This window comes from Lepisosteus platostomus, chromosome 3, assembly GCF_059453375.1.
Source record: "Lepisosteus platostomus isolate fLepPlt1 chromosome 3, fLepPlt1.hap1, whole genome shotgun sequence".
NCBI lineage: Eukaryota > Metazoa > Chordata > Actinopteri > Semionotiformes > Lepisosteidae > Lepisosteus > Lepisosteus platostomus.
In genome coordinates this window covers 57,414,976-57,427,575 of record NC_142613.1, presented here as the reverse complement: position 1 = coordinate 57,427,575, position 12,600 = coordinate 57,414,976, and the positions used below count along the sequence as shown (strand labels likewise).

At 39.3% G+C, this 12,600-nt stretch overlaps 1 protein-coding gene across 2 annotated transcripts in view; it reads right to left on the bottom strand.

The window, feature by feature from the left end:
- ahctf1 (AT-hook containing transcription factor 1) overlaps positions 1-11,399 on the bottom strand; it is a 29,179-nt gene extending 17,780 nt beyond the window's left edge. Inside the window, exons 1-14 of one of the 2 annotated variants that reach the window (XM_088626166.1) lie at positions 11,146-11,399; positions 7,934-8,061; positions 7,519-7,772; positions 6,960-7,140; positions 6,001-6,208; positions 5,500-5,616; positions 4,652-4,736; positions 4,095-4,245; positions 3,823-3,955; positions 3,454-3,635; positions 2,881-2,942; positions 2,628-2,756; positions 1,121-1,211; positions 888-977 (exon numbers count right to left, since the gene is read on the bottom strand). In XM_088626166.1, the coding sequence (XP_088482292.1) occupies positions 888-977; positions 1,121-1,211; positions 2,628-2,756; positions 2,881-2,942; positions 3,454-3,635; positions 3,823-3,955; positions 4,095-4,245; positions 4,652-4,736; positions 5,500-5,616; positions 6,001-6,208; positions 6,960-7,140; positions 7,519-7,772; positions 7,934-8,054 (1,804 nt within the window). In that variant the 5' untranslated portion in view covers positions 8,055-8,061; positions 11,146-11,399. Of the gene's footprint in view, positions 1-887; positions 978-1,120; positions 1,212-2,627; positions 2,757-2,880; positions 2,943-3,453; positions 3,636-3,822; positions 3,956-4,094; positions 4,246-4,651; positions 4,737-5,499; positions 5,617-6,000; positions 6,209-6,959; positions 7,141-7,518; positions 7,773-7,933; positions 8,062-8,611; positions 8,635-11,145 lie in introns of those variants that run through there. The other variant, XM_088626167.1, reaches the window with a different exon arrangement.
- Between the last annotated feature and the right edge of the window lie 1,201 nt (positions 11,400-12,600).

Below are 12,600 nucleotides of genomic sequence, written 5' to 3'. Positions count from 1 at the left end.
CTCAGGCAGTTTCCCTTGATCTGTGGTGACCGATATCAGACTCGACAGGCTCCTAGGAAGGGCAAGTAACAGTTGTGCGGTCATTTGTCCCAGCCTGGATGGTGACATAAGTAGGAACCACAATATTTCCATCTGGCACTAATAAAAACCAGAACATAACAAGGAAAACCAGATTGGTGGAATCCTGCCAGCACTATGCAAAGATGAACAGCAGCAAATGTTAAACGGACAGCAAAACTTTTTGCCAAAGACATTATGCGCCAATGAAGGCTTAGGCTTTCTATGCCACTAAAATAAATCCACGGCAAAGGCCATCTGGTACAGGTTTCACGTTTACATCTACTTGGGACAGGCACTAGGGGCACTGAGAAATTCAAAAACATATGACACAGAATGGAAGGTGAGAGAACTCCAAGAAAATTTGAATTGAAGAATCACAATGAGCAAACAGAGACGCAAAGGGAAAAACAAAAAAGGAACAGGCAAGTATGCCAACATGCAGATCCAACGCTGCACATCACCTAGTCAGCACCACTGCTATGGACAAGCATCATGCTCTGGGGCTCCAGTCCACAGTAGGGCCTGGAAAGCTTGTCAGGAATAAATGGAAATGGACCGAGCCAAGTACTGGCAAATACTGCAGAAAAACTTGTTTGAGTCTGCTGAAGCCTTAAAACTGGGATGAAAATACTTTTTTGGCTAGAAAATGATCCAAAGCTTTACTGGAGTGGCTTAAGAATAACAAATTGAATATTGACACCATAGGAAGTGTCTGGAAAGGTACCGTTTAAAATAGCTCAACAACATTATTTGTGGCTTCATTATCAGTGGTGTATATAGCAATATTAATGACTGCTGCAATTTACAAAGGTTGCTTACTGACTTACAAATTCTGTCAAGTTCTTCCTTCATAAAGGTCACTTTATTCCAGGCCCACTCGAGAACGAAGCGCAGATTTGCCGCAGACCCTGGTTGCTCTTACAAAAGGGTAGAACATAAAGAGCAAAATGTTAATAAAAAACACCTGTGAAACTCATGAACACATGAAAACTTGAATATGAATCCACAGTGGATTTAGATCACTTTTCATGAAAAACTGTAAATCCAATGGTTTCCTTACCCTCTGCAGTCCATTGCTTGATGCATCCCGTAATGAGGCCTAACGAACTCGTGTCAACAGCAGTTGATAATATAGCTTCTAACTGCTCCTCCTACAAAATAAGATATTTCAGTGAATGGAACAAGGGTTAACAATGAACATACAGTTACTGCCCAAAAGGGGATCTGCTTCTTCTAAAATTTTGACAGTAGGCACCTGAACTAAAAACAATACAAAAGATGAATGGGTAGAATTTCAACTGATGTCAACATGGAGGACCATTTTATGTGGTTAGACTATTTCTGGGTATTTGAACAAGTGCGTCAAATCAAGGGCTACAAAGAAGCAATTCCTGTCCTACTCAGCTACACAATGGATCTTCTGAGAAATCAGCAAGGGCAAGCAAGGGAGATGTGGGAGTGGACTACACTACACGCTAAGTGGTGACCATTTCTAGCTCATAAAAAGATGACTCAATTAAATGAATGAATCATTTAGAATCCAAATAAGCCAAATGAATGTTACACTGGAAACATTACAAAGACAGTCTCCAACGTTCTGAACCCAACAGAACAGCAATGAAACTAAATTAGTACAAATTATAACTACACGTTTCAGAATCATGAACCATTATGATAAACTAATTTTAGAACTTTTTTATACCTATTAAGTACATATTTCCTCTGGCAAAAAAACAACAAAATAATTTCTGGTCTAACAGGAAGACTGTAAACAGTTACCAAGTCTGTGTTGGTTGTGAACAGAGCAGGTTGCAAGTTGTATATCCAGATTGTGATCCTGAAATCCTAGAAACTAATCTATTCCAACATTCCAGTACTTTGGTAAAGAAAATCAATGGATGGTGATGGTTATTCTGGGACTGTAGGATTCTGACCACATGCTGAGCAAAGCAAGTCAACTGTTTTGGACAAATGATGACAACAGATACAATTCATAATTACACATTTAGAATAGTACTTATTGATAAAATTTGCCTACTCATTTTTAAGTAGTCCAAGATTGCAACCTATGCATGCCGACATGCATGTTACCAAGGACGAAGTTAAAGGTTTATTCCTTGCTGAAAAGAAAAGGAAACAATGTTTTGGCTGTGGAGCCTTCTTCGGGTGACATTGTGTTTCCTTTCTTCTCTTTTCAGCATTCATTTTTAAAAGTTCAGTGTTAACTAATTCAATCTTTAATGACATGCACCTAAAAAAACACTAAGAAAATTGTTGTTGCTTCATGAGTTTGTTTAATTATTCATTGCTCAGAGTGAAATGTTAACATCTAACAAAAACTATAGATTTCTATTTTATAGTTTAATCGTTTCAATTATGAATGCAATTATTAAATATGTCTACCTATTTAAGATAACTACTTTTTAAAACATCCTATGATTAAAAAACAACACCTGAACTGTGTTGTTTACTGTGTGTGGATTTTTTTTTTATTTCCTACATGCAAATTCTGAAGCAAGCATATAAAACACAAGCATTTTATAACCGTGTTAAATATATAGACTAACCTGAGAAAGACTAGAAGGCTGCACTTCATGAAGTCGAGGAGAGAGGAGGCCAGACATCAGACATCGGTTATACCCATCAGGAATAACTTCATTCAAGGAAGGACCAGACTTTTTCAAGAAGCTTAATGTCTATTTAGAAATACACATATGATATGATTAAATAGAAGCTATAAACCCAGCTTTGCTTATTTATAAACTCAAGAATGTATATATATTGAAGAGACAAAATGTGTTAAAATGAGAGAGTACAGACCTCTTTCTGATATCCCAAACACGTTAAGTGGACAACACCAGAGTTCAGTAAGCAAGTCGCATCTGAAAAGCAAAACGACTATTAAAAACGAAAGCTGTGTCACAATTTCAGCTGTGACCAGTAAATCCTGAACCTTGTTCTTGAACTCTGCCATTTGAAGATACAGAAAACAGCAGGTTTATCGATTCCCCTTCAGTACCAAAAACAGTGCTGATCTAAATGTTATTTTTCAAACATGAAAAATATCACAGCAAAGTAATGATGTATCTGCACAGGTCATAGCCACAGCAAGGGACATTTTGGGGAACTTTGGTGGTAGTAGTTACAAACCTAAAGGCATAACTAGGTAACTCTCTATGGGTGTGGTGGGCTGCACTACTCCAGTCACTGAAATGTGACCCTAACATGTGCACCTAACCTACAAGTTTGCTTCCTTTGGAGCCAATACGCAATGTTTTGTGAAAACCCTTGAAATGCATCTACATGGATAGCATCATGCAAATGAGCGAATTATAAATAAGTACTGCCTAACTGAAAATGCTCTTCCCCGACGGAGTTAAATCTTCAACTTACCAAAATTATAAGTGGTGGGGTTAAAAAACTGTTCCGGAGGTGGGCATCTAGGAGGGAGTCCTCGACTCAAACTACGTTCATGTACCAAGACATCCAGGAGCGGGCTTGGAGAGGTCATCTCTACCACAGACTCCAACGACCAAAGAGCAAAATACGAACAACAGTGCAGAAACTCCCCAGTTCTACAACAGAATTAAAATAAGTTTGAATTACTAATGAAATCAGACATTTTAACTACTGCCATTTTGGACATCCAAAATTTGGTGAAGTGAAATAATCTGAAAACAACATATTTAGAAATACCACAGCACTTGAAGTGGGAGTCTTTCAGAATAAAGCAATGCATAACAAATGTTTTAACATTTTTACCTGAGAGAATCTGGCATCTGTGCATGGTACCATCGGTTAATGTCGAACACTCCTATATAGGTACATGGCCGGGCCTGGCCGTAAGATTTCACATGCCAACTGAAAATGGACACACTGGTGTCAGGAGAGGCAACTGCAATAAAGAAGAAAAAGGCAAGTTTATTACTAAGAAACAGTTACACTAAGCGATTCATTCATTACATGCAAACTTCTCATTAAAGATGTTCTATCCTCAAGCAAGACAAAAAGGGAATCCCAAATATAAAACTAACCTTCATTCATGCTGTCATCCCTATCAGGATGATTTCTGAACTTCTCAATTGTTTGACATCCTAGCAGTCGGGTGTTGGTTGCCTGGCTCCTCAGTGCAAACGTGCCATCGACCAGGTCTTGACTGTATCGCTCCTCACAGTACTCCAAACCCTAGATGAAATCACAAGTCAAATACCAGACTCAGAAACACGTTTCCTAAAGAAATGCACGTCAGGGGAGCCAGAAGAAAAGTGCATTAGGTAAATGCTAATGGATGGAGGCTCTGCAGTCAAAATATTTTTAAAAAGAGTTACAAATTAGAGGAGGCCATCAGCTCACCTAGCCCATTCAGCAGTTAGTAACTAATTGATCCAAGAATCACATCTATTCGGTTTTTTTTGTAAGAAGCCAGGGTATTGGCTTCAACAACAACTCCTGTTCTTAGTTTTAAATGCACTTCCACATAGATTTAATCTGGAAGTTCTGGGTTGTGTTTAAGTGTTTACTGCAAAACTTAAGACATCTTAAGGAAATAGCAAGACAACAAAGTCAGCTGTGAAAAAGTGAAAACCATTACCTCATAAAGTATCTTTCCAGAAGCTGAACACTTCCTCTCCCTAAATGCCAACTGCAGGAGGTGCAAACTGACAACATCGCCTTCACTGGTAAAACAAGGTGATAGAAACAAAATTAAGAATTCAACTCGGAATTTAGAGTGAAAGCTAATTCCTATATTTCTCAGCAAAACCTGTTACGTGTTATGTTTCCACCTTTAAATTACATTTTACATGGACTGTAACTTACAAATTACATGGGCTCAAACAAGATGCACAACTGAAGAGGCGTCTATCCGTTTCTCTTTGAAAATGCACCCTAGAAAAACTACCTATAAATTAAGGAAATTTCATGAAAATACTAAATGTGTATGTGGTTTCTTATGTTAAAATGGATGTTATTATTTGTTATAACAGGAAGAGTTCTTTAGTGGTACTTTAAAAATAGCTTTACGAACTTTTTGAAATTCAGATATTGCTATTTAATGTAGGTGGGTTTACTGTGAAAGACTGATATGTTTCAAAATAAGAACATACTCTGTCTTAACTTCAATAATGTAAATTTAACAGTTCTGAAAGGGACATGAGATTACCATTAAAAGGTAATGCTCTGACATGCATCTGTAAATCAGTCACACAACAAATTAGATCACACACATTGAAACAAGGGGAAAATGCAGGACCATTTGACTTCTTATTGGAAGGCTTTAGTATGACGGTCCCCATCACCATACTACAGCACTAGTTTGGAAACTGCAGTGCAGAGGGAAGACTACTTTCACCAACACTACCTATAGCAGCATATGGTTTTCCTGAAGTGTTCCTTCCATATCTTAAGACATTACAGAAAATGCCATTTAAATTGACTTACCCATCCTGGGCAGACTGTACCGCCCACAGATAGCAACAGTTCCGAGGGTCATTCTCAGGCTCCTGGAAGGTAAAAGTGTAAACTGGCACTCTGCCACCTTCTAACTGTGAGTGATACCTACATGAAAAAAGGATGGTAAAAAAAAATAGTAGTGAGGAAAAAAAAAAATTACACTTGTTGATATTTAGCAGTCAGGTTTTCAATATCAGAAATCCCTCTAGGATCCTGGAGAGACCATCTAAGACGTGAACACTGAGAGCAGTATACTTGTTAATTAATGAAACAAAATACAGCAGCCTTCTTCTCACAATCTTAAATCTGCGGTTACAAATACTTTTCAAATACTGAATTGATTATTTTAACACAAAGGCAATACTGTACTGCAATACAGTTTTATAGGCAAAATTCCAACCCATAGCCAAAATGCAATTCATAATAAAACTTCTGTTTAAGAAAAGACATTCTTTTCCTGTTTTTAAAAGTGGTGTTGGGAGCACTTACTCATTTTTTAATGTCTTCATGTTCCAAAGCTGAAGGTAACCGTCAGAGAACCCGACTGCCAGCTGGTTTGTCCTTGTTATGTACTGAAGCGCTGTGGCACTGGTTCCTGTCGGGCTGAGTAACTGAAGGCACAGGTGCCTGCCTTGGTTGGTTACGCGCTCTCGAATACGAGGGATCTCCGATGGGGATTTGTGAATCACTTCGAGATCTATGGAGAGAGACATGTAGACATATACAGTACCTTGCAAAAGTATTCTCCTCCTGTTTACGTTAGCCCACGTTGGTGAATTATAAGTTACAGAAACATTTCTTAAAGCGAATATTCTTAAAATATCAATTAACATGTTTATGCGTGAAAAATAATGCACGTTACGCTCTAGGAACAATCAATAGTCATGCTTCCCCTTTCATTTAATCTAAAATTAGTTACTTTTAGATATTTACATATAAATGGATTTTGACAACTTTGACATCACTGCAAAAATTATGTGAATTCCTTGGTTTAAGAGACTGATTCTGGAAACTGTTCTGTAAATTGAGTTTTACCTAAGTCTTGTTCTATGCATGTTTTTTTTTACATTGATAGTAGACGTTTCTTGTACTACTCTATGCACTGCTTATATCATGAACATATTCTGTAATATAACGAATGCACTGCTGTCTGCGTTAAAATAGAAATCCCCAAAGGATTAAACTACATCTGTAAATAAACAAAATGGGTTAAACAGGAGAGTAAATTATTTAAGGAAGCACTATCCTGTCATAATAACAAAATCAGCATGGGAATTACTTAATAAATGCTGGTTAATTTAATTGGCATTACACAAAGACAAATTTGTCAAAGTCAAGTGTGACATAACCCGGAGAGTGCCCTTTGTTTCCTTTTCCCCATGAAGTAACTACCTCCACATCCACCTAAAATCAATCCATTCAAGCAAACAAACATATCAGCACCATACCTGAAGCTTCTAGCTCACTTTGACTGCAGGATAAATCATCCAAACACAGATCGATTAGTAACACATGTCCCACATCAGTTACCACTGCAGCAACCCCAAAGAACCAGCGCAGACTCTGGTGTAAGTGCTGAGTACTGGTACTAGCACCACCATAACTTATCAGGGGTTCAATTGCTGTTATCTGCATTGAGAAAAAAAAAAACATGTTAAGGTTTGTAGCAGTAGAAACTCTTATTAAAAACACCCTAAGGAGTTAAAACAATAAAAAAACAGTTAAGAGCTACAAGAAAAGTTAGTAAGTATTTGACATATATAATTACAACTGGCGATCACTATCACCATTCAAGTTTAAAAAATGTACTGTCAGTTTACAGGTTTTTGCTCTAATAGTGAATCTCTGCAACCTTTATGGCACAATCTTCAAATTAAAACTAGTAAAAAAACTGTCTTAGTGAAACTAATTGAAATACTAAAAAAAAAAAAAGACTCAGAAAGGGTCAGAAAGCTTGAAGGATCACTACCATTTACGTTATAGAAGGCGCCAAATAAAAACACTCACTCTTCCAGGCACAACCACTGCTTTCACTACCCGTGAGATTCCCAGATCATACAGGCACAGCATGCTCCCCGCCGCATCCTCCAGGCCCACCAGGAGCCCAGTCCTCTTCAGCCAGCAGAACTCCTTGGCTGTCAGGACATTGGGGGTGTTCTCGCCAATGCTGCTGAAACGGTAGGCAGACAGCCTCTCCCCCGTGGTGGAGCTGACCACCTCCAGCTGAGGACCACACGCCAGCCAGGCCACCCCGTTCCTCCCTGGAATTCAACAGCAACCGGCACTTAGGGAGATCCAAAACACACGCAAGTGCCATTCTTTAAACTACAACTGTACGCAGACCTCCATCACTCGAGGTTTTATGCTTGCGAGTCTTCGATTAAAATTAAGCTAGGAAGCCAAAAAGTTAAGAGTCTCATACCTGCGGCAAACCTCCCGTGTAAAACGGAATCCAGTTTGATCTCATCTTCCCCGAGTGCTTCTATCGTCACTTCTGGAAATCTTAGCAGACTGCTGGTTACCTGAGCCGCAAGGTCACGCATGCTTATTCTGTAGAATACAAATGAAAGTCAGTAGTTTCTTTCTGCCCACTTTTTTCTACATAAAAGACAAGGAAGTGTTTAAAATACAAACATCACCTTAAAAACTTCCCTAATTAAGATAAAACTACACCACAAATCCCATTTATGTAACAGGAACATCGAATAACCTGTGCATTTTTGCCATTTTTATCCCCCTTGATCAATCTGCTGTGTCAATTTAATGACCCAGAAACAAATTACCATAAAAACTAAGTTGACGTAATAGTGGTTAGGGGTCCACAACTGTAATTGGAAGGTTTGGTGTTGAAATCCCAGACAGGACATTGCCATTATATTCTTAAGGATTGTACTTTACCCAAATTGCTCCAGTAAAATACCCAACTGTATAAATATTACAAATGTAAGCTACTTTAGATAAAACTGTCAGCCTAATGCGTTATTTCAGGTTACAGTCCGGATGTTGTTTAGATGCTTCTCAAATTTTATAAGCGAGAGGATTAAAGGGTATTGAAAAAAGAAAGCAGATTCATTTGTGTAAGTTAAAAACTAGAACATACCAAAAAGCTCGAATCCAGTGTGCATGTGTCTGAACAGTATTTTGCAAACTGTGTCTGCAATAAGAATTAAAGATGACCTCTTGTAATTTTCGTTAAAATTTGTTTGATCTATAACTATCAAGGGCAGCAGAGCAGTACGGTGGTTAGCCTCGCAAAACTGGGGTCCTGGGTTCTTCCTGGGGTCCTATCTACATGTACTAGCAAGCTAATTGGCTTCAGGGAAAAATGGGACTGGCGTGTTTGTGTGCCCCGAAATGAACTGGCATCCCATCCAGGGTGTATCCTGCCTTGCGCCTTTAGTTTGTCGGGATAGGCTCCGGCTCTCCCGTGAACCTGTACTGGATCAAGTGGTTAGAAAATGGATGGATAGATAGAGTGCTGCATCACCTGTAAAATAAAATTTCTCTAGTATAACATAATTCAGAAACCTTTCAGTGTAGTTTTCCACTAGACGTTTAGTACCAGGACTTTTCTGTGGACCCCCCCCTCAAAAAAACCTCACGATTTCCACATATTTAAAAAGCCAGCTGGAGTGGTGGTAGAGCTGCATTATTGTGTCGTAAGCACTGCAGCCAGGTAGTGTTGCACTGGACTAAACTCATCCAAGGTTGTGGGGGAGCCAGATCTTAGGGAGAAACGGGCACAAGGCAGGACACACCCTGGACAAGAGGATGCCAGTCTGTGCAGACACAGACTGTCTTTGGACAGTGGGAGGAAACCCACGTGAACACAGGGAGAACATACAAACTCCATGCACATAGCTCACCAGCTCTGGAATTGAATCCAGGGCCCTAGGGCTTCCAGACACCTGCTGGAGCTTTTATTACACCCACTGGAGTGTGTACTGACTGCAACAGTGATCACAACACGGCCCCCAGATAGGCTTTCCATAGAATGAAAATGTTTAGCCTGCAGTTCTATAAACTCATGGATTAGGTAGAAAACCGATGATCACACGTTTTTCACTGGCTTAATTTACAGATCCTTGGGGAAGAAGCATTTAGTACAGGACAAGTATTTTAGAACACAATGCCTTGTTTCTGGGCTACCTTAACATCTGCATTCCGCTTAATATTAAGGTTGCCATGATCATGGAAAAAAAAGCTAAATTTGTGCAGGGGAGTTCACACTGATATCTGCAATAATCTAATCAATAAACTAAATTGCTTTTCTACAAACTTACTTATTTTCCCCCCAAAGGGGAGACAAAAAGAGATGTGCTCAAATCACTCTAAATTAGATATATATATACACACACATCATATATAATACCAAGTTAGAATTATATAATAAATTACCACGTATAAAGATTTTAGAACCTTTATATCTAAAAGGTACAGTCTATTATTTACATTATTTAAAAGTGAGGTTTGGAAGTGTGAACCAGCACTTTCTCTAACCCTAATTTGAACTTGGTTAACATAAAGCAGTAAGTAATTATATAAAGTTGTGCGTGCATTCTTATGTTTTTTTCCAAAATCTATACGTTTCTTAAGTGATTTCATACCGGATAGTGCAATGATGGGGTACAACAATGTTCATTTAAACAAGAGGAGATTCTCAAGGAACCATTAAAATAATCAGAACAGCCGAACCTTTTGGAAGACCATGCTGTTTTGTAAAAAATGAAGACTACATTTGCCTCGCTAAAAGGGGAAATGCTGAAGCCATGCTCTTTCAAGGATCGGGAACAATCCCGGCAATGTGAAAAGGCTACTGTACCTCCGCAACAGAAAACGAAAGAGAATGGAAAAACGCGATCATTTTGGAGAGAAAAACAGCAAGCTATAACAGGTCTGTGTAAGGCAACAGGTCGTTCACAACGCGGCCTTCAAACAAGTCTGATTGGGGATAATGTTTCAAGTACCCCGTCGTTGTAAAACGGATTAGCAACATCACGACTGGACCAGGTCACTGAAGACCTGCAAACTCTAAGGGAACCACAGGCGTGGGTTATACCCCGCACCATGTTCGGGCCTACGGGGTGCGCGGTCCTTCCTACGGTTTGGGCAGGCGAGAGGCAGAGAAAGACAGGACTCGGGGCACTACAATGCCGACCTTGCTCCGCCTCATGTCCGAGGAGCCACCCGACTGACCACGAGGAGCCCACACTTCAATTAAACCGCTAGAGGAAACTGCAGCGCATCGCACTTCCGTCCACGTCTGGGAGGGGGGCGGCGGGGGCACGGAGCGAAACTCCAGGGCAAACGCGTTTGAGCGGACCACGCTTGGATCCGTCAAGAATACACGGACGTGCGAGCAGAAGGAGGAGATTGCGGCTTTGCAATTCGAAACAGATCAAATAAAAATAAGAACCGCTCCCTCCCCCCCCCCCCCCCCTTCACAGCAACAACACGCGAGTTTCCAATCTGGGTTTCGCAAAGCCACACCAACCTCCCATCCTAGTAGTATACCGACCACAACACAATCATAACAAAATAAAGCAAACGGTGTCCGTATCAGTGAGTTTAAGGGCTATCTACAACGAGTTCTGATCCTGAGGTCCAACCGCCGAAGACCACATTTCTACCTACCTGTCTCCGTCTCTAACAAGCCGGTGATAAATATTGTCTCCTCTTCGGAGTGCCCTGCTGTCATAATCCAATACCCTAACGAATAGCGCCTCTGTGTCCTTACAACGACGGCCAAATAAAGACTTAAACCCTGTAAAATCCGTGCTCCACTACGTGCCTATATGCTCCGCTCACAAATCTCCAGTCTATACAGAGTTGAACACAAGCGCCATTTCTGCAGCCTCCCGGACTAGTGCGCATTAATTTGCTTTTCAACATCCCGTCGCTATCGGGTCAAATCTCGCGAGAGCACCTACAAGCGGATACCAACCACAGGGCAAGAACCAACATGGCGTCCGTGAGAATGAGCGGGAATTTTAAAAATCATCGCCGCTCCACTGCAAGGAGGGAGGGGTGAGTAATGCACACTTTGCGAGGATCAGATTGTTTTTAATACATAAATACTGATTGTCGAAGTTGTTCTTCCTGCAGTTCTACGATTATTTAAAATACGTTGCAAAAAACAACTTTTACTGTTAGATTTGTCATCACCCATAAAGCGAATGAATTCGTCAGAACAGCATTGATTCAGCCAAATAAATCTAACCTTTAAACCAATTGTGGCATACGGTCATGTTATTAGTAATCTTCTTGGCCGAAAGTTCTACATTACAGAAGTTGAATCAATATGGCGATAATGTAAGGGGTGGGTTGTCTTATGTAAAACAGGGAATAACAGCTATATAAGATCAGAAAAGCAAGGTATTTATTTGCAAAAGTTAAGTATTTTTGTTAAATATCAAGCCACTGAACATTAGTTATCATTAAGTTAATATTTAACTTTAAATACACACAATGGCCAAAGTCTGGATCTTAAGGAAAAGGGTAAATTGAGTTGATTCATTTAGGAATTTAAAAACGGACTAATTAAATGAAATTATCAGAATAAATGCCTTCCTGTTACAGGTTTTCTGGATGACTTGCATAGAACTGAATATGTGTTACACCTGATGGATGTTTATTCCACTACTAATGTTTGAATTGGTAAAATAGTTAACATTTACATTTTAGTTATTCTTTTCTGTGAATATCTGTGTTGCATATTGTACAAGTTTGATGGATTCTGTTACCTCATTAATAAAAAAAAGTATTAACAATAAACATTTTCTTTTAATTTTTTTCCTAATCATAAAGTATGCATATTTGTGTGCTTATTTACAGTCTGACACAGAAAACAAAATAAATCATTGTTGTATTTTATGTTTTCCCAGACATTGCATACTAATGTCTAAAAAAGACATCCTACAGATAATAATTTTTCTAACCCTGGTCTATTAATCTAGTTTTATTAATTTAGAATTGTTCAATTATCAGTATACTTCTTATAATAGACAAGTGGTCATGCATCGGTGTTTATTCCCGGTCCTGGAGGGCACGTATGTCTAAAAAGGTTCTTTGGGTCTCTTAAAGCAGTAT